General features: G+C 39.8%; 1 protein-coding gene across 2 annotated transcripts; it reads left to right on the top strand.

The window, feature by feature from the left end:
- Positions 1–200: 200 nt before the first annotated feature.
- Positions 201–25,396, top strand: lrrc56 (leucine rich repeat containing 56). Of its 2 annotated transcripts, none has more exons than XM_066701093.1 (13): positions 201–278; positions 2,173–2,335; positions 4,652–4,739; positions 5,344–5,404; positions 12,815–12,911; positions 13,619–13,816; positions 19,506–19,683; positions 19,870–20,085; positions 20,922–20,986; positions 21,741–21,880; positions 22,256–22,452; positions 22,863–23,223; positions 23,759–25,396. In XM_066701093.1, exons 2-13 carry the CDS (start codon positions 2,189–2,191, stop codon positions 23,946–23,948), a joined length of 1,938 nt encoding a protein of 645 aa, XP_066557190.1. In that variant the 5' UTR covers positions 201–278; positions 2,173–2,188; the 3' UTR covers positions 23,949–25,396. The 2 variants fall into 2 exon arrangements, with proteins under 2 accessions (XP_066557190.1, XP_066557189.1); XM_066701092.1 differs by having other exon boundaries at positions 2,169–2,335.
- Positions 25,397–25,642: the final 246 nt, after the last annotated feature.

The following is a 25,642-nucleotide window of genomic DNA, read 5'->3' as shown; positions in this document are numbered from 1 at the left end:
GGTTCACCAGTCGATCAATGAGACTTTCATTCGTGTTCATGTTTTGTAACACTTCCTACTTGATACGGTTGCTAAAACGCACAGCTATATTTAATTATGAGATCCAGAAAATCGCTTTCTTCATCGTGCATTGCTGGGTGTAAGACTACACCTCCCATGAAGCATTGCGTGCCCCAGTCTCCAGGAAGTCAAATCCTGTTGCTAACCAAACGAGTATAGCCACACATCTCATACTGATATGACAATAAAATGCGTTAGCTTGACTTTGAATTTGTAAGGTAAGACAATTGTATATGTCTATTTTGTTTAGTAGTATTTCATATTATGGAGCAGATGTGCAGATTTCGTGACTGGCAGTAAGCACTGCACGCCACATGTGCTTCAGGGTTCTTGGTGAACTGTGTACGTTCATTTGTTTTTTGATGTATTGTTTCTCATAAATATAAAAGCAATGCGGAAAATTTAACAAGTCCTTGTGTCATGTATTCTCATGTAAGCTATTCATAATACGCAAACAAAGAACATGTTAATGATCAAATTTAGATTGGTGTTTGCTTAAAATATTAACATGTTACAGGCAATGCGCGTCTAATTTCAGTTTGATTGATATGATGTAATGATGTGTGTATAACTGCGACATGTATGGTATATGATCGGTTATGTTGGCTGTACACTAGTGTCCCTATTCTTATGTGAAACACTGATATATAGTTATCTGTTTTTGTGAAGAGCATTAAAAGTGTCATTTAAATTAATTTCACTTACTTATTACATCTACTTAATCACACCTACTTATTGTCGATTTGGAATGGAATTTAAATGGAGAAAAAATAGTTTTTCTTATCAATATAATGTACCCATCATTCATTTACATATATAATCTGATGGTTTCCTTTTTTCTTAGCAGCATATACACAAGATGATTGATCCATTAATCAGATCAATCCAATGGTAGTGATCCATCTGAGAAAGAACCAGATTTTTAAATCTCCCAAGATTATACCACCAATATTGGTATACATTGTTTTAGGCTATACACATACAGGATTCATCACCTGTGAGCAGGAAAAAATAATCTTACCCAGCATTCCTAAATTCCAAATAGACAAATGATAAACTGTGTGCAACTTTGGAATAACAAGACAAGAATTTGATGCCAGAGATTTACCTGTATTTCTTCATTCTTCAAAACCATTAAATGATTTTTGGAAGTCATTACTGTTTATCAATCTATATTAAACAACAATATAGAGCATTTGACCAGTTTTATAATGGATATATAACAATCCAAATAATTCTATTTGTTTTTACGCTTTGGGAAGCATCTGGGAATGGCAAACGAAACTGACTTGTGCAAAATCAGCAACGACCTACACATCATCACACAGTTAAAGCTTCTTATTTTCAAATAATCAGGATCTCATAGCACATGCTTTCAGATTTAATTGGTTTAAGTGGTGACTTTATCACAGTACATAGACACTTTATTTTTCATTTTCCAGCGATGTTCACGATAACCATAATGTTATGTGATATTGAGAAGCTGAAGTGCTTTGTCAAGGTTTAAAAGTATTATTCACAGTCATAGGCCTGTGTTCTTCAAATTCAGCCCTTGAAGGCCACAATCCTTCAGGGTTTATATATATATTTCAGTCATGACCTGCATTAGACTTAGGGGTTTAATTCAGTCATGGTTAGCAAGTATTTGCTTAAATGAATCCATTAATAGCGGAATGAGATACAGAGGATATTCTAAACCTTATGACCTTATGCAAGTTTATCCTGGTTTTACAGTGGCTTCTTATGGTTTGAACATGCCTTCAGTGTACTTAACCACAGTCTGCCATGAGTAAACCATGGACTCCCATAGCAAACATGCCTTAGTTCGAAGTAATTATCATGGAATTCCCGGGGTCCAGTGTTGTAAAGCACAGTGATGCCATGCAGAACATATAGGATACCAGTGTAAACTATGATAATCCTACAGTTAAACCACATTGGAAGTTCAAGAATCCTATGGCAAATGTACTAGGGTAAACCTACATAAGGGCGGATTAGAAAACAAAAAAACATAGGCTTTCTTTTTGATGGAGATTTTGTATTCCTTGGGTAAATGTTGCATAAAGACGCATGTGTCTGAGTTACCCCGTATTTTTTATTGTCCAAAGACAGGTACTGCAGTAGTGTGATGCAGGATTGTCTGTCCACTATGCGGCCTGTCACAGCACGGATGAGGGTGACAGAGTTCACGGGATCAGACCGGCTGAACCCCAGCCCTCTGGTTTACGAAGACACCGACCTGCTAGTGGAGCAGTATCTGACTCCAGACAAACTGGTAAAGATTGAACAATCCCTTCGTAATCCATGAACTCATTTAAACTACTGACTGGATTGATTATATTTAGAGTAATTTACCCAGGTAGAACGTTTATTGTTTATTGCTTTTTTTGTGTCCAGTATTATTTCATATGAATTGTTAAAGATCCAGCACCCAAAGTAAGTGCTCACAACCGCTGTTAGAGCAGCCATCTTCTGGCCCCGATCTGGAGATCTCCAATTCAGTTAGTTTTATAGACCCTTAATCACCCTATCCATGGACTGGGAACACACATTAATGATTGATCAAGCAGGTGACTTGTTCAAGTCAAGCTCTTGATGTAAATGATCTCTTAACATTTGAGATTTAAATCTCATCAGCATGTGAGCAGTGAAAAGAAAACTCGTAGGTGTTGGCAAAAAAGCATTATTGTTTCACAATCCTATTTCTGTTGTGAAAATTGAGCTATTTCTCTCATGGTAACTCTTCTAAAAAGATCTTCTTGGTATTTTGCCACCATTATCCAAAAACCATAAGATCAAGCTAAATCTGTTAAACATATTAGAGTTACAGTGTTTGAACACTACAGCGGGATTCCTTACAGTGGTGAAGTAAAAAAAAAAATCCATTAGCCTTTTTACCTATTTGTCTCACGGGGGACGAAGACACTCAAATACAATGTTTGGCCAGTGTATGTCTGGGATTATCATTTGTTAACCTTGAAGCTGTAGAAAGTTACATTAAAGCACTGGAAAACTGCTCTCCCCATTAATGTATTATAATAATATTCAACGGAGGTGAAACGACATACTCTTTCAGCCTCTTTCAGTACACTGATGTTTTAGTGTGTTTATTTGTCCCCTTTTCTATTAACAGAGATCCCTCACTGTCTTTTTTAAAAAAAAAATCAACTTATGAATCAAGTTCAGAAGTGCTGGAGTGGGGATGCCATTAGCCACTTGTGTAAAATTGCTTTCTGGGGACTAAGGACAGCTGAGTACAGCGATAGAGATCTGGGCATTTAGCCGTTGGGCGATGTGATTTATTATCAGTCCACTACCTTGCTCTGCCGATAGCAAGCCGTAAGGCATGCAGTACTGTTCCACATTAGTGAATGAATCTTAAAAGGCACAGTAGGCTGATATATTTCACAGCAAGGATTTATTGTCTTCCAGTGTCGATTTTAGAAATTAAAGTCTCTCTTTGGAGATTAATATTTCTGACAGCTAAACGATTGGTGGTGGGGATGCAGGTGCGATTTGTAAATATTATACTACATGAAGAATAAAATAATAATAGTCAAGTCGCAGCTGTGAGCTTCAGTTTGGTAACCTCCATTCACAGACTGCACTATGGTCTATAGAGTAAGTATTTCCAGTGGATGGATGTCAAACTTGGAACTTTATTTTGTGTTTGCAATATGATTAAATCAATTTAAGTCCACTACTGTTTGTTAATATCAATTGATTTACCGTTTTATTAACACTTCATGTGCTCCACTGGTTTGTACCAGTGAATAATTGCATTAATTCCAGGAATATATTCAATGTTATTTATTTATTTATTTATTTATTTATCTGACCCATCCATGCCTTTTCAATACATGCTCTATCCAGTTCAGGGTGAGCCAGAGTCTCACCTGGAAGACACAGGGTGCATGGGAGGGTATACTATGTACAAGACACCAGTCCACCAGACTTATTGATTTGTCTATTAATTTAATTTTAAGCTTTCAGTGGTCAACAGTATTTCACATGGCATAAACCAATAGCAATCTGGGTAGGGGTAGTATGGGTAGAATCAATGTGTAATGTAAAACAAGACCTTTTATTTGCCATAAGTGACAGTTCAGTTTCATGTCCATAAAAAATGGAAGCCTACATATTCAATTACACAAAGGAAACATTCTGTACAATGTAACCTGTGTACTTGAATTAGGTGTAGCACAGAATATCCGGATACATTGAGGAGCTGCAATCACAATAGTCCCACTGCATTATAATGATCTAACTAACTGAAATTGCACCACTATAGTAATGAACAAACAATGCAATTTAAGAATGATAAAGTAAACAAACATTTAAGCACACCAGAGACATTTCAGTACTACTTTATGGAATGTCAGGGAATTTCTAATTTGCAGATTTTTAGTGGATCCTTAAGTATTAGTATCCTTTCATGGGGATGTAAACAACTTTTGCTGTTTTTTGTATTTATTTTTGTTTTTCACTATAGCAATGACACATCGATGATCAATAATATTGCAGCAACTCAGCAAACCAGTTCATGACTGCATCTGTTTTCATCTGTATCTGTATCTGCTCTCTTCCTCAGCAAGCCTTGACAGGGACAGAAGATCTACAACAAGTAAAAGTCCTGGACATGTGTGTGGACACCCGAGAAAACACTCTGGGCAACTTTGGTGAGAAATATCCCCAGCTTTATTTTAAAACGTAGAACGAGTCGAAGACTACATGTCTTTGGAGGAGCAAGACAATACCTGCATAGCTTTCAGAATACAAAACATTACTTTACAGTATAGATCCCTGAAGCACTGTATAAAACCCATTAAAAAGTTACAATGTAGGCAACATTTAAGGCAATAAGGTTTGAGAGACAAGAAGAAGAAGAATGTTTCCAACATCCAGTGTTTAATAATGTGTTTTATGGGTAAAACTGTTCCCTTTATATGAGCAATATTTTATGTTATGGAAAATGTAAACCTGGAAATGAGAATGAATATAAACAAATTTTGGGTTTTGCTGGTGAGGTCACCTGGCTCCTATCTGTTACTGCAAACTGAAGAAAATGTTTTGTTTGTTCCACCTGGACAAACAGGAAAGATGCAGATGTAAGAGATTTACTTTAATGGTGCAATTGGTAGTAACTTGGTCTATTTCATGGTGATCAAGATGTGCAGGCATCTGAAGAATGTATAAAGAAATGCCAGGGGTGATCTATTTTCACTTGAGTCATTGCGTGTTTATGATATTTAAGAAATGCTTCCTGATCTTGAAATCTTACAGGTATCTATTTGCCCAGCCTTATCCAACTGAAGATGAACAACAGTCTGATAGTGTCTGTGAGGTAAGATAATCACGGAGCATTCTGCTGAGAGGCACATTTAGTTGCACCTTAATGATCCACAGAGGTAACACTTGGGGACTATAAATCCCTAAAGTGGAATCCAGTAAACTAATGTTAATGGTTATTGAGGGCCTATTGTTAATGACTCTTAGACTTTGTAAGTGAAGTAACCCAAACTAAATAAAAATGTAGCATTTACAGTATGGTTTATATTTATCTGAGAACACATGCCTTTTAAGTAATTTTTATTCACAGAATTGCATCTTTACTTTCTAGAATATTTTTTTGCTCCTTATACTACAAAACATCTAATCCCACAAAAGCTGATCCATGTTATTTAAACAGGTTTTACTATGGACATTAACTATACAAAAATTTGCAATCTAGCCGCTTTGGAACTATATTGTCACCTGTATGCAGTGGCTAGAAAATAGAATTTTCTGGGAAATCTGACATAGTTTTATGAAGTGTAGTTGTTGGTGTCCCTCTGTACTGTCTTTATGAACCGATTCATGTTTGAGAAGTTTTCTACAAAGACATGAACTACTCTGGCAGCTCTGAATGAGTGTGAGCTCTCTGGCCTTTCTCAAATACTTGTACACTATTTTTGACATTAAACTGATGCATTTGTATGTTGCGTACATAAGTTAGAAATTAAAAAAAATCATTGTGGTTTCAGTTGGACAATAACCTACCTGTTCAGAAACATAATAGGGGGAACCACAGAAATATATTTTGTTTCTGAGGTAATCCATGAATTGTGAAACATAATGCGCTTTCAAAAGTGTCTGTGATTTTTTTATTTTATTTTGTTTTACCAATCACTCTGTTCAAGACCAGACACATTCTCCCAAGGCAACCACATTCATCATTTGCACTGGAGCCTCAATGCGCTTTTTGAGATCCCAGGAACGTTTTACGTGGTTTTTGGCCTTTAAGAAAGCTAATGGCATAAACGCAGTCTGCGGTCTTATCGTGACTCTTTGTTGGTGAGCGCATGCAGGAATTGTAATGTCTCATTGCAGATGTTGTACAGGTGAACATCAGCACATGGGGGCGAGTAGGGGCCTGTAACATTCTTTGTACAGGAGGAGCAGCTAAAGTAGAATTCTCTTTTTCTGCCTTCTTGCTACACAGCGTACCATAAATCATGTGCTTACATGTACACTACTGTTCAAAAGTTTGGGGTCACTTATAAATGTCCTTGTTTTCCATGAAAACATACATCAAATGAGTTTGAATAGGAAAAATATCTAAATGAATAGGAAATATAGTCATTGACAAGGTTAGAAATAATGATTTTTAATTGAAATAATAATTGTGTCCTTCAAACTTTGCTTTCGTCAAAGAATCCTCCATTTGCAGCAAGTATAGCCTTGCAGACCTTTGGCATTCTAGTTGTCAATTTGTTGAGGTAATCTGAAGAGATTTCACCCCATGCTTCCTGAAGCACCTCCCACAAGTTGAATTGGCCTGATGGGCACTTCTTACGTACCATACAGTCAAGCTGCTCCCACAACAGCTCAATAGGGTAGAGATGCGGTGACTGTGCTGACCGCTCCAATACAGACAGAATACCAGCTGACTGCTTCATCCCTAAATAGTTCTTGCATAGTGTGGAGCTGTGCTTTGGGTCATTGTCCTGTTGCATCAAGCACTCCTCTATCGGCTCAAATTAGCACCATAAGTATCGCATTCAAAAAAAAAATTGTAAACAAAACAAAAACACACACCTCCAATTCTGATAGTGAATCATGTCCTCAGTGGGACGGACGCTTACGGACACGTCCAGCAGCAGCAAGTTAACCGGCCACAAAACACGGCGCGTCCAGCAGCAGATATTTAACCTCCACAAAACACGGCCGCTTATGCCCCGTTTCCTCTGGCTGAGGCTCCGGACGCGCCGTGTTTAGTGGAGGTTCAATATCTGTCCACTGAGGACACGATTCACTATCAGGAGCCGCGGTGTGTGTTTGACTTGAGACACAGGAGGACAGCAGACACATTGTGTCGGAAGATATAATCTCAAGTGCCGAGTGCGATCACGAAGAAATTACAGCTTTATTAGCAGCATGGAGTGAAATCCACGTACAGAGACAATGACTGATACAGTTCATATCAGTGCATTAAACGCTGTGATTCACAGACTAGTTACAATAAACTGAAGGATAATAATCCTATAGTATTAATACTGTATGACAGCTGGCCGGTGTTCAGGCTGTGTGTGTGAATGTGTTCAGGACAATCAGTATGAAGGCGAACACGATTCAGTTAACGTGTCCATTTACAAGATACATTAATGAATAAATTAATACAGCAGATCTGGGTTTCCCTCTAAAACATTAAGGACTGGATTAATAAATGCGTCCATGAACGCCATGACTGAGACGCGCACTTTAGTTCAATTAAAGCTGCTATATTGTATCCGGATGATTAATGTGAAACGTGTGGATTTTGTTTCAACTGTAACTTTCCCGGGTTAAGGACGTCTGATAAGTACATTATTAATAAGACGGCAAATAGCATTACAAATCTGTAGTAAGAGTAATACATTTAGGGAGTCGCGCTGTGCCGTTTAAAATACATCTATACTAGCACAAATGATGACGATAATAATAACAGTACATATTCGCTATTTAGTATTATTGTTCACATGGAAACGTATTCTTATGGGAACATGCTTGTCTGAATATAATGTTGTCTACACTTGCAGCTCTTCCTGGTATCTCTGAACAGAAACGCGTGTTTATTACGCTGCTTACAAGCATGTAAAGCACAAATAATAAAACAGACACACAAGTCCTCTCTCGTCAGGCTGTGTCGCTCGCAGTGTCTCTGTCTCTGTCTTTAACACAAACACAAACTGCTGCTCATCAGAGGGACGGATTCACTGCGGCCTGCTTTACAGACACAGCTCTGCGACTCCGGCGCTTAAGCCAGCGGAACCGAGGCACAAGATCACACAGCGCCAGACTGATGTACATCACGTTAGCAAGAGGCAAATGGGGGGCATCGTATTCATTAAGAGCATGTGATGTTCCAGTTTATGTTTAGGTAAGAAACGCACACACACACATACACACTATATATATATATATATATATATATATATATATATATATATATATATATATATATATATATGCACAGTCACCTACAAAATTACTGGCGCCATTGATAAAGATGCGAATAAAGGCTGTATGAAATAAACACATGTAATATATAGAAAGCGATTGTCCACAACTTTTATTAAAAGCATGCTTTGTTAATAATTAAATTCTATGTAGTTGCTCCACTCAGTCTGGGTCAGTCAGCGCTGAAGTCAGATGTGTTGCAGAGTGACTGTCAGACCAGCCCACCTGATCACTGATTGGGTCAGGAAGAACCGTCACTCAAACTACCTGGACCAATGGATACACGTGATCCACGCCTCCATGGAAATCCCGCCCAAAACAGCGCCAAAACTCGTAAACGAAAAAAAATCAATTGAAAGCAAAGAAACCGGCGGCGAAAACAAAAATTGCAGCATCGCAAGCAAAGACAGCCACTGCAGACGAGTTTTGCTATGGTTTTTTTTTTTTGCTTTCGATACATTTTTTTTTTGTTTACAATTCTATACATTTTTCATTCGATTTTTTTTTGATCTCAACATCAATTTTTTCTCAAGTTTTTTTTGTTTACAACTTTTTTTTTTAATGCGATACTTATGGCGCTAATTTGAGCCCATACTCCTCCATCTTTTCATTTGGTCTGCGTCTCAAGAATGTTGTTCTTTGTGATCCGAACACCTCAAACTTAGATTCGTCTGTCCATAACACTTTTTTTCAGTCTTCCTCTGTCCAATGTCTGTGTTGTTTTGCCCATCTTAATCTTTTCTTTTTATTGGCCAGTCTGAGAGGCTTTTTCATTGCAACTCTGCCTAGAAGTCCAGCTTCCCGGAGTCGCCTCTTCACTGTTGACGTTGAGACTGGTGTTTTGCGGTACTATTTAATGAAGCTGCCAGTTGAGGACCTGTGAGGTGCCTGTTTGTCAAACTAGACACTGTAATGTATTTGTCCTCTTGCTCAGTTGTGCACCGGGGCCTCCCACGCCTGTTTCTATTCTGGTTAGAGCCAGTTTGCGCTGTTCTGTGAAGGGAATAGTACACAGGGTTGTACGAGATCTTCAGTTTCTTGCTAATTTCTCACATGGAATAGCCTTCATTTCCAAGAACAAGAATAGACTGATGAGTTTCAGAATTAAGTTCTTTGTTTCTAGCCATTTTGAGCCTGTAATCAAAGCCACAATTGCTGATGCTCCAGATACTCAACTAGTCTAAAAAAGGCCAGGTGTATTGCTTCTTTAATCAGCTGTGCTAACATAATTGCAAAAGGGTTTTCTAATGATCAATTAGCCTTTTAAAATTATAAACTTGGATTTGCAAACACAACGTGCCAGTGGAACACAGGACTGTATATATCTATATGTTGATATTCCATTACAAATCAGCAGTTTCCAGCTACAATAGAATAAATATACCAGAAAAACTGTATTTCTGATCAATTTGATGTTATATTAATGGACCAAAAATTTGCTTTTCTTTTGAAGGAAATGTCTAAGTGACCCCAAACTTTTGAATGGTAGTGTACACTCACCTAAAGGATTATTAGGAACACCTGTTCAATTTCTCATTAATGCAATTATCTAACCAACCAATCACATGGCAGTTGCTTCAATGCATTTAGGGGTGTGGTCCTGGTCAAGACAATCTCCTGAACTCCAAACTGAATGTCTGAATGGGAAAGAAAGGTGATTTAAGCAATTTTGAGCGTGGCATGGTTGTTGGTGCCAGACGGGCCGGTCTGAGTATTTCACAATCTGCTCAGTTACTGGGATTTTCACGCACAACCATTTCTAGGGTTTACAAAGAATGGTGTGAAAAGGGAAAAACATCCAGTATGCGGCAGTCCTGTGGGCGAAAATGCCTTGTTGATGCTAGAGGTCAGAGGAGAATGGGCCGACTGATTCAAGCTGATAGAAGAGCAACTTTGACTGAAATGACCACTCGTTACAACCGAGGTATGCAGCAAAGCATTTGTGAAGCCACAACACGTACAACCTTGAGGCGGATGGGCTACAACAGCAGAAGACCCCACCGGGTACCACTCATCTCCACTACAAATAGGAAAAAGAGGCTACAATTTGCACAAGCTCACCATAATTGGAAAGTTGAAGACTGGAAAAATGTTGCCTGGTCTGATGAGTCTCGATTTCTGTTGAGACATTCAGATGGTAGAGTCAGAATTTGGCGTAAACAGAATGAGAACATGGGTCCATCATGCCTTGTTACCACTGTGCAGGCTGGTGGTGGTGGTGTAATGGTGTGGGGGATGTTTTCTTGGCACACTTTAGGCCCCTTAGTGCCAATTGGGCATCGTTTAAATGCCACGGCCTACCTGAGCATTGTTTCTGACCATGTCCATCCCTTTATGACCACCATGTACCTATCCTCTAATGGCTACTTCCAGCAGGATAATGCACCATGTCACAAAGGTGGAATCATTTCAAATTGGTTTCTTGAACATGACAATGAGTTCACTGTACTAAACTGCCCCCCACAGTCACCAGATCTCAACCCAATAGAGCATCTTTGGGATGTGGTGGAACGGGAGCTTCGTACCCTGGATGTGCATCCCACAAATCTCCATCAACTGCAAGATGCTATCCTATCAATATGGGCCAACATTTCTAAAGAATGCTTTCAGCACCTTGTTGAATCAATGCCACGTAGAATTAAGGCAGTTCTGAAGGCGAAAGGGGGTCAAACACAGTATTAGTATGGTGTTCCTAATAATCCTTTAGGTGAGTGTATATTACACATTGCATAGGGAAAGCAGAGGAAGCTTGCATTTACCCAGGCTAGTTTTCCTTCACAACCTGATATCGTAGCACTGCTTTGCTTTTTCAGTTCCACAGCCAATTTTAGTTCAATTTCTTTAAAGAAGGGCTGAAATTAGCTGTTTTTTGTATGAGATTAATCATGGCTCCACAAGGCTAGTTCAGGGAGGGGAAAATAGCACATGGTTTCTTGCAAGTCATAAAGTAAGCTTGTATCAATGAGGAGAAATGCATGTCATTAACAAGTATAGTAAGCAGCCTTTTTGAAAAAGCTGACACATACTGAGTAATGCTGGAGGTGCCCAAAAGTAGCCCTATTGCTTGAACTATGCACATGTGAGCTCATCAGTCTCATTGGAAAGCATGGGTGAAAGACAGCCAACAATGCTCACTGCAGACATCTCTCTGTGCCTGTTTCAAAACAATCCCTGCTCTACAGAGATACTTGGGTAATCCAGGAAGATGGTATTGGTATTGCACAAGGAAGCACTTTGGGGAACCATAGCTCACAAAGGACTAGAAAACAGGAGAGGTGCTGCAATGTCACACTCTGGCCTCACTTTTAGTTACCCCTCTTTGTAAATCCTCTTCATTGCTGCATCTGTTTTCTGAGGCAGTCCAGTTTGTTCAGCAGAGCCAATAAGTGGCCATACCCTATCTCCAAGTATGAGCACCCTGAATATTCCCGAAACTCGTTTCCAGTTTAAGTTGGCAATCTTCCTTCCTTGTTGTAATGTTCATTCTTTTGGCCTGTCTTATTTTTGATGGTAAATGAAGTTACCCAAGCAAATGTCATGGTCACCCCATCAGAGATGTCTTTTCTGTTAAGACACTCTTACTGGCTCATATTCTTCTCCCTTCTCCTGTTCTGCTTTGAGTTGTGTCTTTTGTAGAGCCCTTATCAGACTGTTCAACTTTGAAGCTGGTAATCTCCACTTACAAGTGCCATTCATTTCTTTCTTTCACAGTACACTGGGTGTAAGTCTTGTTTAAAGGAGATCTGTCTCATTCAAGCTCCCTTAAACATTCCAAGTTTCCCTAGCTAATTGCTTTTGCCGTGCTGCTATTCCTTTGGGATAAAATAAATACATACATCAAAGAATCTGCGTCAGTTGGGCAGTTTTCTTGTTACACACCAAAAAAGGCATGTGTTTCGCAGCTTATGGCAATAATACACTTCCTTCTTCTAATGGAGAGGTTAATGCCAGTGGGAATGCAGTTCACTGAGCAGACCCAGGTTGTACGAGCAAACAGATGATTAGAGACAATGAACAATACACAGCAGAACCTCGGGCCGCCCCCGTCATCTCGAAGGGGGCAGTGGATAGTGTTCACCAGACGGACAGACAGCCTATCATCTTCTCCAGGACGACCCTCAGAGAGTCCGGTCCACATGCTTGACCGGTGATGTCTTTCCTGCGAAGTTAAATAACAGGAAGTGGAAGAGAGCCCATATGGACGGGGGGGGGGGGGGTATCAATAGGACAGTGTGAGAAGGGAGGTACGTTGCTCATTACTGCAATGTCTCCTCAGGGACCTCGGAACAACCCTCTCCCACCTGCAGGTCTTATGGATGGCCCGCTGTGGCCTGGCTGACTTGGATGGGATACCCTCGTTCTCTTCTCTGAAGGTATTTTGAAGAAGTAAATAGTGCTGTTTTTATGGTGGTCCATTCTCATTACTGCAAAAGTCCCACAGTGTTAATTTGCTCTTATTTATTTCTTAGTAGAAATCTTCTCACCCTCACTCAGGGCAACTTACGGTTGTCACCAAAAATACTTATTTCAACAAAATTGTTTACAACAAAGCAAACTACAGCCTTGATAAGATTTATTTAATGAATTTACAGTAAAATGTTATGAAACAATTGGATCTCTGTCACAACAGAGGGGTTTAACAATAATGAATATGACTATGTTTTAGTGATGACTCCCTTAACTAAGACTCTGGCAATAATTTGTACTAGTGTACATTCAAAAACAAAATACATAAAATAATGTCACTTTCTGACAATACTAATGTGTTAAGGTTTTCTGCTTCTTTGTAATCTTTCGTAATATCCTTTAAATACTCTTGCATTACATATTTTTAAACAATTGATCACACTAGAAATGACAAAGATTTGATTCTCCTCCTAGGCAAAGTTGAGTTTAGTTAGTATTGGATTTTAATTACACAAGCTTCCCTGAGAAACCCGAAACCCAGCTGGGACCTCTCTATATACTATCACTGTCTGTTGGTGTACTGCAACAACTTGCTTCACAAATAGAGCATTTTCCTCTAACCACCGTCTCAAATGTAAGCAAAAGTTGTCTAATGTGATGCTTTACCTGTTAGGAACTGTACCTGGCCTACAATGACATTTCGGATCTGAGTCAGGTGAGCTTACTGGACAACCTGGAGATTCTGGATCTGGAGGGGAACAACATCGATGACATCACCCAGGTTCAGTATCTGGGACTGTGCTGCCAGCTGAACACATTAACCTTGGAAGGCAATCCAATCTGCTCACGACCACATCCAGATTCCCCTGAGGTACACAGCAGCTCCAATATACGCAGTGGTGTAGAGCAATAAAAAATCTACAAGAACGTGGTTGTACACGAGTGTCTCAAAACAGGATGACAGAATTCTGCCTTCTGCAATCATGTCACCCATGATCACAGATCAAAGTGGGAAGTTTAAGATCCATAGCACTGACACACTACACACAACATCTGTGTGCATCTGAACTCGGCGCTGCAGTTGTGAGCTCAAAGCAAGAGTGTGAGTCGACTGTTGTTTTTTTTTAAAGACCAATCTCGACTGCGCATTGAAAGAGTTTAAATTGCTCATAATGTGCTGTGAATCCAGAAGGAACTGTTTCTCACTGCAGGGTGAATTTAGCGCAGACATGTTTAGCTTGAAACTGATTTTTATTTTTAAGAATATAGTGACTACATTTCTCTTGGTCTACTGTATATGCTCACTCTGACTATTCATTTGGTCCCAGCCCAAAATTAGTAATCATTTTAAAGCAGTCCTTGCTCGCAGTTATCGATCAGAGACTGCATGAGATCATCGTGTTTTAATGCTGTGCAAAACAGTCTTCAGCGCTCACAGGGGACAGTTGAGCTGCTTCTCTCCTTTACACACCAGAGAGCGAGAGAGGCTCCGGTGCAGTTTCACAGGACTTGTCTCCTAGACAATAGGCTGACAGAAATGATGTAAAGGCACTTTGCAGCACTTGAGCTGAATCAAAAGGAATCCTGGGTGACATTTTGTTTCTCTGACATGAACTAAACAGTGAACTATAATTTATCTATGGTGGATGGATGTGGACCAGAATCATTATTATTATTGTTGTTGTTGTTGTTGTTGTTGTTGTTGTTGTTATATTTATTGATTGATTGATTTCGCTGCCATGTTTATCTAATAAGGCACTTATAGTATAAATTGATAGGCAGCTTTCAAATACTGTAACAATGTACATGACGGTGATGCGAATATTGGACAGCATCCATCAATAGTAACTGAATGTTTTGTAGAGCGGTGCTGGTAGCACAATGTTGGTAACAATAGTCTGAAGAGATGAGTTTTGAGGAGGAGCACCAGGGTTTTCCAAAGGCAAGAAAATAAGCATATTCCCTCTAGATGTAATTATGCATGAGAGGATGATGACAATTACAGCAGCTTAAGCATAATGGAAAGCGGCTGTGTTAGGAAACACATGACCTTCTCCTAGTATTTGCATGGGGATTTCACTGAAATTTGATCAGTTTTTGTACAGTTTAGTGCATCTCAAATTTTCTAACACATAATTGTTCTATGATAATGTAGTGTGACTGTGAACACAGATAAATAAGAAAAGGTTCATTACGGCACAGAATGGGTTTGTTCAAATAGACTGTAAATACTGCAGATAGAATCTCAAGAATCAGTTTTAACTGATTTAAACACTGTCATTTTCTAATAAAACAATACAGACCTGCTTTGTAAGGAGTCCACCTTATAATGCTTCAGTTCTTATACAGATAAAAACAATACACCAGACTTGTGGATCTGCTTATGGGTTTATTTTGGGCCTTCCAGTGTGCCTGCTTTTGATGCAAGAATCATTTTAGAACCATTTAACCTCTTTCCCTCTGTCTCTTTCCCCTCTATTTCTCTGAAAAAATATGAAAAACAAGAACAAGATCTGTCCATGCAGTCGGAGTCAGTTCCCATTTACACCTACACAGCACTCCAGTACAGAATCTGACAGCCCAGATTTAGACTTCCCTTGAAGGAAGTGATGCAATTGTGGCAACCCTCACTTGGGGCTCTGATTAGCAGGGGCCTATACGAGTGTACCGGCACTCAGAGGCGTTTTTTGTGCACTTGGGAACCAGATGGCTCGATAAAAAATAACAGTTTGAGCCTTGAACACAGAGTATCACTGAGAATTAAACATCCCAGATTGTCGAGATGACATGGAAAAGAGTCTCAGAGCAAGTAGTGCCACGTTGGCTTTGATATTGACGCCAAGCTGGTTTTATATGGGGGAAAAAACAAACATGACAAAACCCTTCTAAAAAAAACACCATACAAGCTTCTCAGTAAGTCAGAACTGAGCACATTGGATGAACTGTAACGAGAATTAATGCATAATAATCCGCTTCTTTGTTAGAGTGTAATTTAGGTGCAAGTGCAGACATAACAGTGAAATTTTCAAAAGGGGGGGCATAGGAGAAGTCACAGTAAAACAGTAGTGCCAAAAAAATATAGCCAAAAAATATAGTAAGCAGAGTTTAATAAAGATATGTGTTGTGTTGCTTTGTGACAATACGCAATAATGCTGTATGATCCACCTCAGAAATGAAACACATTAACAACAACCGACAACAGTTGTTTAGTTTGAGTGTCAGATCATAAGGATCCTGTCAAAATATAATAATCATAGTTTAAATGAACTGGAACTAAAAAATATATGTATTAATCAAAGCCCACCAGAACATAGATTACTATAGTATGTATGATGGATACAATCAACCTTTTCTAGTCCTGCATTCAGAAACCAGTGATTGTGCTTCTGTAGTGGAATTATATAGCCTATATGTTGTGCAGCAGGAAAGTACTGAGATAGTGGGAGGATTGACTTATACGTGAAATGGTCATGCTCAAGTCACGTGATTTATCAGTTCCCTTTTGATACAGATTCTATCACCAGGTAGATGAATATTGAAATTTCAGAATGAGCAGGGGGACATGTGTGACTGGTTTTGAGTGGGAAAGATATGCACTCCATTTTCTACCTTCAGATTGAGTAGTGTTCTAAACATTTCCCAGCGCTGACTCACCTATAATTGTACGCCTCTTTATTATGAAGTATTACCTTTTCAGCACTGAAGGCAGGCACGATTTCTATTAAACACCTTCTTGTATCTAGAGTATGGCTTCTTAGCATTGCCTTCGCCCCCCCTCCCCTGCTGGGTAAAGAAATTGGCCATAAATCAGGATTTTAAAGTATATTTCAGTATAGTTGTCTCTATGATATATAGACTGCAGTCATTGTTCAGATTGGGTGTAGGAGGTCCGAGAGATTTGATATGCTGTCGAAGATTTATTGTCTCGAGTCAAGGATGTTTCCTTGTGTCCTCTTCAGCTCCATTTCTCTGCGCTGGGAAGGCAAAAAATACATACATTTAAAAATCGACGTTCACAAAATCCAATTTTTATTTTTATTTTTACATGAGATGACTGAACGTGCTGAAGCCACGGATGCCACATTCATCACCGGTGGCTAATTTTATATTTTTCTCCAAGACAAAATAAGACTCTGTAAAAGAAAAAACGCACACACACAAAATAACCCACAGAGACTCTTAATCTTAATTTCCTACAAAAGCATCCGACAGGTTTATACAAACCCGCCTCAAACCCCTGAAGAAAAAAAGTGGGCTGCTTCATTAGATTAAAGGCCTAAGCTCACCCATACATCAGCGCACTCTGATCAGTTGGGCAATGAGCTTTTGCGGATACCCTCGTGGGTTTTGGAGATAATTCGCAGAGCGGGTCATCAAAATGCAATTACTCACTTTAGAACATGAAAGCGCTGTCTGATCTGCCATGCAAGTGTGAAGAATCAACTATTCCTGCTTCTTGGCAACTGGCTGCAGCTACACCAAAATTAAACACTCAGATGTTTAGAATTGTAATGTAATCATGAAAAATACATTAAATAAATCTTGTTTTTAGATTACCAAACACAGCAGGTCTAATAATAATAATAATAATAATAATAATAATATGTGATTATTATGCCATATAATAATAAGTCTATCATAATATGAAGATGTTTTGAAGCAATCATTGTTTTCTATGATTACATTTCTGTTATAAATGTCTGTCATTGTATAGCATCTGTAGTTGTTGGAGTTGCACTGCTTGCAAATTTTGCAGTGTGTATGAAATTGATATAATGCAGCATATCATACCCTTCTTCTTGTATTTATCTTATCCTTTGCTTCTTTGGTTAGGAAATGCTTTGATAATAATAAAAGCTATACACGTAATGAAATTGTTATAAATAAATAAAGGATTCCCACATAATAATAATACATTTAGGATAAACAAAAATGAAGGATATATGCAGATTAATGATGAAGATATTGTGAATGTATGTATTGTGTTAAGCAGGCTTCTTATTGAAAATCCCACACTGAACATGATAGGCCTTAGCCTTCCTCGGCCCAAGATGGGCTGTATTTTCAATTTCAAAGGGGAAAGGCTTTGAATATGCATAAGGTTTATGGTGTATAGGAGGCAGAAGTACAATACAATGAGATCGGGTCTTTCTTGTAGGCTCTTGGGTCTCTCAGCCACAATTGGTCACAGCTGCACGGAAGCAGTTTAGCACTAATTCAATCCCAGAGCGCCGTGTCATTAGCAGAAGAAGCCAGCGATGGTGTTTCCATCCCACCTGCTCGGTATTATTGTGAAAATAATGCGTTTAACACTTCCATGCTCCCTCTATCCTCCTGCCATTAATCTAGCGAAAGGCTTCCTTTGTAATAGGGTTGGTTGAGTGTGGTCAGCTCTTACCACAGACGTGCACAACAAGGGGAAACACTAGACATAGGAGTGTCAGAATTCAATGGCAAATCATCAGCTACAGGTTAGAGTGCGGTTTATGACACAATTGACACGTTAACCTAGGAATTAAAAATGGTGTTTTTGTTTGTGATGCCTCTGGGTTGAAACCTTTCAGTGTTCCGGTTCATTTTGATTTGTATTGATTCATTTCAGCCTGTGAATTCGCCTAGCTCTGTTCTTCATGAGGCACTGTGACGTTCCACCATGACAACATGTTTTCTGCCTTTATCATTGGCATTAAAGGACATTAAAAGCAGGGCTGCGACTGTGGAAGTTCACATTTTTTATCTAGTTAAAATAAATTGATATAACCCATCACTCTCAGTTAAGGTGTCTTCGTATTATTAGCTACAAACACATAAACCCTTTTTATTTTTCCTAAACAGTATTTATAGATTTACTGTTGCAGAACCTGATTAAGAAGGGCCCAAAGGGAGTTGGTTTCTTCAGTTTTTCACAAATTGTTCTGGATTTTATATTAAACCACATGCATCTGTTTTAAACTTGCTTTATCATCAATCAAGATTGCATAGACAGTGCATTCACTCACCATGTTCAGTGAACTAAGTTAATGCTAACAGAACATTTGAATGATTCTAAATGTGCTTGTCTGATTGTTTTAGAAAATATACATCTGTACCAGAAATATATTATTATTTTCCTGACATGTACATTAAAATTCCTTACAAAATATGTTCTAATGAATGGTACTGGCAGGGTGACTTTCATAGAACAGATTCTGCCCTCTAGTGCCCATTTAATGTTAATTCTGTAAAAATGCAAATAATTGTTTGGTTTATCTGACATACATTTCTATGTAAATCCCTCTAGATAGTTAAACAAATGATAATTTAATTCAGTGTATTCTGCGCTGTGGTCGTGGGAACCCTAGCATGATTTGTGCTGTTCATCAAGTCAGTCTTAACCCTGAAAACCCGATGAGCAGACTGTCAGCCCAAACTTAGTATTGATCGTAAAGCATTAGCAGCTGACCAATAGGGAGGTGAGGGCTGCTGAGAAGCAAGGGGCTTATCAGCTTGAAACAGCTTAGAACTGCTGTCATTGTCTTCTGATGTGGTGCACCTGGGTTGATTTGTGTTCTTCTGTGTAGTCCCAGCAATACAGCTACCGGGTCGCTGTCAGAGAGCTGGTTCCACAGCTGCAGTATCTGGATGATGTCCCTGCTGATCGCATGGACCTTCTATCCAGGTGCACCACCAGCCAGGACTGGGTTATAGTCAAAGAGTCCATCAAGGACAGCATCTGGCCAGACGGTCTGGATGTACAGGGTAAGAGCACTCTTACCTCTGGAACACTGTACTCTGTGCTGAGGGATCTCTTTTTTTTTTTCCCAGTGGCCATGCGCTGGTGTTAAAGAGTGTGTCAAAAGGAAAGCTTTTCAGACTCACAGGTGATGGGCAGTTATACTGGACAGTGAAGTTCCTCAATGGTGATACACAGTTTTTCCTTCATAGAAGAAGCTGAAGCCACCATCTCTGGCAGGCCCTCCACCGGTCTGCGACCAGGCACCGGTCGCCCCAGCTCGGCCTGCAGGGTTTTGGCGACTTCCAGGCCTCTCAGTGCCAGCCGCCCCAGCAGTGCCAGGCCCCTCTCCTCCCCCAGCTCTCGCCCAGGCTCCTCTGAATCCGACACGGCATCTCTCGAGCAGGATGCCAGCAGTCTAACCCATGGTGAGCGTTCTTTTCAACACTGGACTTAACTACAATTGACCATCATCCCCCATAGGGCTCAGAACATCTGTATGCATGTATAGAATCATTCAGGGACACTACTTAGAACTTCACATTCCCCATAATACTATGAAGCCATTGTTCTTCAAAATCAGTTCTTCAAGGGTCTTCTGGTTATTTGAATTAGTTATTCACTAACAGAACTAAACCCCTTTCCTAGGACTAACACCAATCATGATTTTAGGAGGCATAGAAAACCTCCAGGATTTTGGGACTCGAAGATTGGGTTTGAAGAACTACTACACTTTATTTATTTTGACATATAACATGATTTAAGTTTGGTTGTGGTGGCTAAGTAGCCTACATCTAGCTGAGTGTTTTCCCGCATCATGTTATTGGTTGTTATAGGCAATCTGTAGGTCATTCATGAAACCTAATTTATGAATAATTGTTATACCACAGAGGACATTTTTGCATGGTCAACAGTGTGGCTTCCAGATATCAAAAATGTAAGCAAACTATTCAAGGACTCTTCAGTCTTAACATGGTGGTGTATCATTGTTTTAATTTAGTACTGGTTAAATGAAGAGAGCAATGACTAAAGTGAAAAGTGTGTGCTAATTTCACTGAAACTCTTTAAATATTTTTGCTTAGTCTCATAATGGGCTGAAAATGTCCCTAAAACAGACTTGGCGCTTGTTTTGTGCAGATGCTCATTCATCTGAAGTTGACGGCCAATTCATGTCAAATCAAACCTGAACACACCTGCTGTCATTTGACCACATCTCATTCATTAGACCATAGCCTCTGACGTGTGAATCTTATTTATGCCGTAGGTGTCGGAAGGGTAATTTGTGGCAATCCTGTAAAAGCTCTTTGCGCGCGGAGGCAGAAACTGAACGTAAGTTATGAGCATAAAAGCTACAAATTTAAATCCAGGTTAAGGAGAGACATAAATATCCAAAAATTTAACTTTTTAGACAGCAAATATAAGAAAGAATACATGCATTTTAATTCTGTAAATGCACCAACTACCCTCTGCCTTATTTTATGTGGCAGTTTTTTGGCGTACAAACTTTTTGGGTGGAGCATACTGACATACTGTAATCATAATGAATATGGTTTTGATATAAAAACCTGGACAGTGTCCATTTTTCCTTTTAAGTGTATTATATTCAGCACTGTAAAATGTATAGATGAATATGGTTATGTGTAAAAAGCTAACAGTGTCACAATTAAAGATGATTGGTCATTTTGCATCGCTTTACTGGGATAGTGTGTGCTGCTTTCATTGTGTTTCATTAGAGTACCGCCATTAAGTGAGTCATTATGTATTCCATCTTGACTGAGGCCTAGACCAAATTCGAAACTTTTACCTGGCTGCCGATTTGCAAAATACAAACCAGTACCCTATCGCAATTCAGTTTATTGACAGAAGACACTTTCTACACTTTCTTCTAATGAAATCGTCATGGGGTAGTTGGTAATTCGTGATTTGTGGTAGGTCAATGTTTGGATTTGGTGTTCCCTCAATTCATATTTTTTTATGTCTTTGATTTCACGGGACACCCTTACAGTTTGTAATTCCAATCCATTGTCGTATTACCGCTCTGCGGATAGTCTGACATGTTTTGACACATGTTCTGTGCTCTCAGCTTTCTTCCAGACTTCACTCAGACCCACTGGCACCGCACAAGTATATTCCAGAGCACACCTATAGCATCGAAGACCTGGAAATCAAGAACAGAGAGGATTTGTTTGCCGAACTTAGGACGTGGAGAAAAGAACACATCAAGTACTGTATTTATATTGTTGTGTTTGTACTTATTAGTTCACTTAACTACAAGCATCTAGTTTTCTGTTTTCTGAAGCATTGCCCTTTGTAGAGTGTGCGCTCATAGCCCACCTATTCGGATTTGAACCGCCATCTCTTGGGCACACCTCTGAGCCCACTATGCCAAAAGCCCAGTTCCCTGACATGGGGTTTTTTGTACACTTGTGTGCCAGTAATAGTAACAATGCCTTCCATTGTTTAATTCCCATAATATCTTGGAATTGACACATTGTATATACATATGATTGCATTATGTGTTTCCAGAGCAGGTGGCAGTACCTCAGTATGTCATGTAGTGGCTTCTCTATGTGACTGTGTTTTTGGGATATATAACAGACGTCTAGAAGCCATTCAAAAGGAGCGAGAGCCCCAGATTCTGAAGATCTCCCACAGTCCTGAGGAAGAGGGGGCCGGCAGTCTCAGTGACTGCAGTGAGGAAGGGGAGATCAGCGGAGCCTGCGGCAGTGACTGGTCCAGCAGGGCCTCGCCAGACTCCGCTTTCCAGTCCCCTGAGTGCCAATCCGCTTACCCAGGTAATGTGTACACACCAAGGCTAGGATTGACTCGGAACACAAGCCTGTGGGGATAGACCGAATCTGACACAAACTCTGCAGGTTGCTGTACATTAAAGCCGATTCGCACTCTGAGGGACCAATGCATTGTGGTGAAAGCAAAAGGCAGATTGAATAGTACATGTGTATACAACAAATACTACAAATATTGTTCCCCTGATCGCCAAATTGGGCCAAATATCACTTAAATAAAAACTCCCTTTTAATTTACTAATGCTGTACATTGAGAGTGATGATACACAATAAAATGTTTATTTAAAATATCTTGACAGTAAATATTTAGATTGTTTTTTTTATTTCTATTGGTACAAACTGAATTAATAGGATTTTTTGTAATTACCTATGTATGTATTCTTTAACTATCCTATCAGAGAGAGTGGTCACATCCCCTGAAGTCCTGCGCCAGTCTGTATCGCCGGTGTCCCCAGTGTCTCCGTCTCCCCCTCCCCCCCGCTCAGCGCCCCCTGCAGTCCGTAGGGTCTCAGAGACCGGGGCGAGACGTCTGCGGATCCCCGTCTCACAGCAGGAGCAGAAGAGCCCCCAGTACAGAGACTCTGCTGTGGCCCTGTGCCCAGATGAGGAGGTTACTTTGCTGGAGCCACAGAGAGTAAGCCCAGAGCACAAGACAGAGTGGTACAAAGCTCAGCAGGGCCGGAGAGTGGGGCCTGGCAGTGGCGCTGACTCCCTCAGACCAGAGTCTGGACCAGCAGCTATAGGGGTCAGCAATCACAGGTACATCTCTGATTTGAATTGTCTTCTCAGTGCTGAGGTTACAGTGGATATAGGAACAATTCCTTATATAATCGTAGTACTACTACTACTGCAGAAAAGTGCTCAGGTTATGTATTGTAGAATGATATATCAGAAATACACAACACAATGCACAAATTCAAGGGGACAATGAATCAAGTGCTGTGTGGGGCTGGACGCGGCATCTGGGCTCTAAGGTGGGGTTCAGGAAACACAAAGGCAGGATACCGGGCAAAAACGTGATTTGTTATTGATAGTGCGCTGGTGAAAGTAAAGCAAAACAGACATACACAAAACATAAACCAAAACTCCTCTTTGAGCCTCATCTAAACACATAAAACAGGTCAATCTCTACACACACAACTCATCCACTAACAAACACTAGTCCTTAGTCGATCATCACAAATCTAAGACCAGTCGATCAGTTCTGTTCTGTTCTCATGCCCCACACAACATCACATTTATATCATATGATAGTACTCTAATGCCCGGCCTCTGTGTGTGCTTTGTGTGTCAGTGCTCAGGCGGAGAGATCGTCTGTAAAACACAGTGACCGCCACCAGCCCATTATCCGCTCCTCGGTGAAGACCCCAGAGGGAGCTTTGCCACTGTCCCCGGCCCGTCCTCTCACAGCCAGGGCAGTCCTGCAGAGACTGCCCAACAGAGCGCCACTGCTGCCCAGCCGGGGCAGCACCACCTCCAGCTGAGAGCAGGGGGTCGCCACTCTCTGAGACTGGCCTCAGTCCCCAGGGCTGGGGTACAATACAGAAGTGGTCTCCAGCCCTGGTCTTGGGGAGCTGCAGTCCAGTACGTTTTCCAGATCACCCCTAAACCATCAGCTTCCAAAGACGGGCAACACTTGTTAGTTATTCATCAGTTAAGCAAAGGGGTTGCTCTATAAAGGACACCCTGGTCCCTGAGGGCTGAAGGCACAAATGCAGGTGATCTCTGAGTTATTGAGGTGACCAGTCTTCCCATTAACATTTTCATTTTTCGGTCCATTCAGATATTTGAAGTTTGAAACTCATGAATTGACCCAGTGTGCGTTTCTTTAGATTAGACAGCTGAGCTCTGGTTGTTAACAGCACTCAAATGTACCTCAGTACCTCAAATATATTTATTAAAGTTGCCAAATTTCAGTGATCTGTAACATCTCAGTAAAGGTAACAAACCAAGACAATAGCCTGGATTTAGCTCATCTTGGACCCATTTGTCAGATGATTTACCCAGTACTTGGACAGCTGGTTTCACAGACCCAGATTAGCTCTAGTCATGGACTATCTATCCGATGTTATTACAGTAGTTCTTGAATTGTGCTCGTTGAGCTCTGTGTAACCAACCAAAAGACTTCTAACCCATGGCGATCCTCCATCAAGTACTGGTTAGTCAATGTTTAATTGGCAAATAGGTCCAAATCAGATGATTTTATTTCTGCAGCATAATGGTTCATCCCAAGACTTTTTATTTGTCTTATTTAAGGGTGCGTCATCAGTTCAGAAGCAAACCCTGCCATGGAAAGCTTAAACACATCTGGAGTGTGCAGGGTGACAGGGATTGCAGTCACAGTACTGCTAAAACATTACTTGTCTGTTGGTTCCAATTTATTTAATCGATGATTTTTCGGATTACTTTTACTAATGGTATTTTTATATTTATTGTTGTGACTCATGTTAGTGCACGCTATGTAATTGCTCTGTCATGACCCTGGTAATAAATTTGTAATTTGTCTCATAGAAGTGTGAGAGATTAACTAAAGGATAAGATGTTATTGTTTGTCTTTCATCATGTCTGGCACACTAGTGGTATAAACTGCATACACCTCTCACTTCTGTCTCTTGGAAAATAAATATAGAACAACATCTTCAACAAATGTGATGGATCACCTGTCTATAAATGTTATGACTAAAATGATTTGTATTTTCTGAAGAAGAGTATTGATTTATATATAGATATAAATATTGTATACATATTGTTGTTGGGATAGCTGTGTTAATCCTTTTGAAGGAATTTTAGCATCATTCTAACTGTTAAAGTTTTTAAATTGATCTGAATCGAATACTTTTTGTTTGTGAATGTTTTTGCCCTAACCTGGGTCCAGTGCATGATTTATTTAGAAAACAAAAGTCCCTCAATAAAGAAACATTTTTTTATGTTATTTAGTGGCTGCTTCAGTTGGTGTAAACATGACTTCTCAGAATTTGGATGTGGGGTAAGGAATGTTGTGTGTTTGTGGGTACCATGAAACAGAAATTAAATTACAGTGTATTTTCAGTACTTTTCATTATTTAACACCACAAAAATATTACACAAACTATATTTCACTTGGGAAGCAGGCTCTTCAAAAGCATGCAAAGAAATCTGGGCAAGCAAAATGTCTAGCCTTGTGTCCCTATAAAAACAC

This window comes from Amia ocellicauda, chromosome 4 (genome assembly GCF_036373705.1).
Source record: "Amia ocellicauda isolate fAmiCal2 chromosome 4, fAmiCal2.hap1, whole genome shotgun sequence".
NCBI classification, from domain to species: domain Eukaryota; kingdom Metazoa; phylum Chordata; class Actinopteri; order Amiiformes; family Amiidae; genus Amia; species Amia ocellicauda.
The sequence above is the reverse complement of the archived record's forward strand: the minus strand, read 5'-3'. Positions and strand labels throughout refer to the sequence as shown.

Bases quoted from the DNA above. Each gene is read 5' to 3' on its own strand.
- lrrc56 (XM_066701093.1), top strand. From the start codon at position 2,189: ATGCAGGATTGTCTGTCCACTATGCGGCCTGTCACAGCACGGATGAGG. The intron at 13,817-19,505 runs GTACACAGCAGC...TCTTCTGTGTAG, and splicing joins CACATCCAGATTCCCCTGAG to TCCCAGCAATACAGCTACCG. The intron at 20,987-21,740 runs GTAAGTTATGAG...CTGTGCTCTCAG, and splicing joins CGCGGAGGCAGAAACTGAAC to CTTTCTTCCAGACTTCACTC.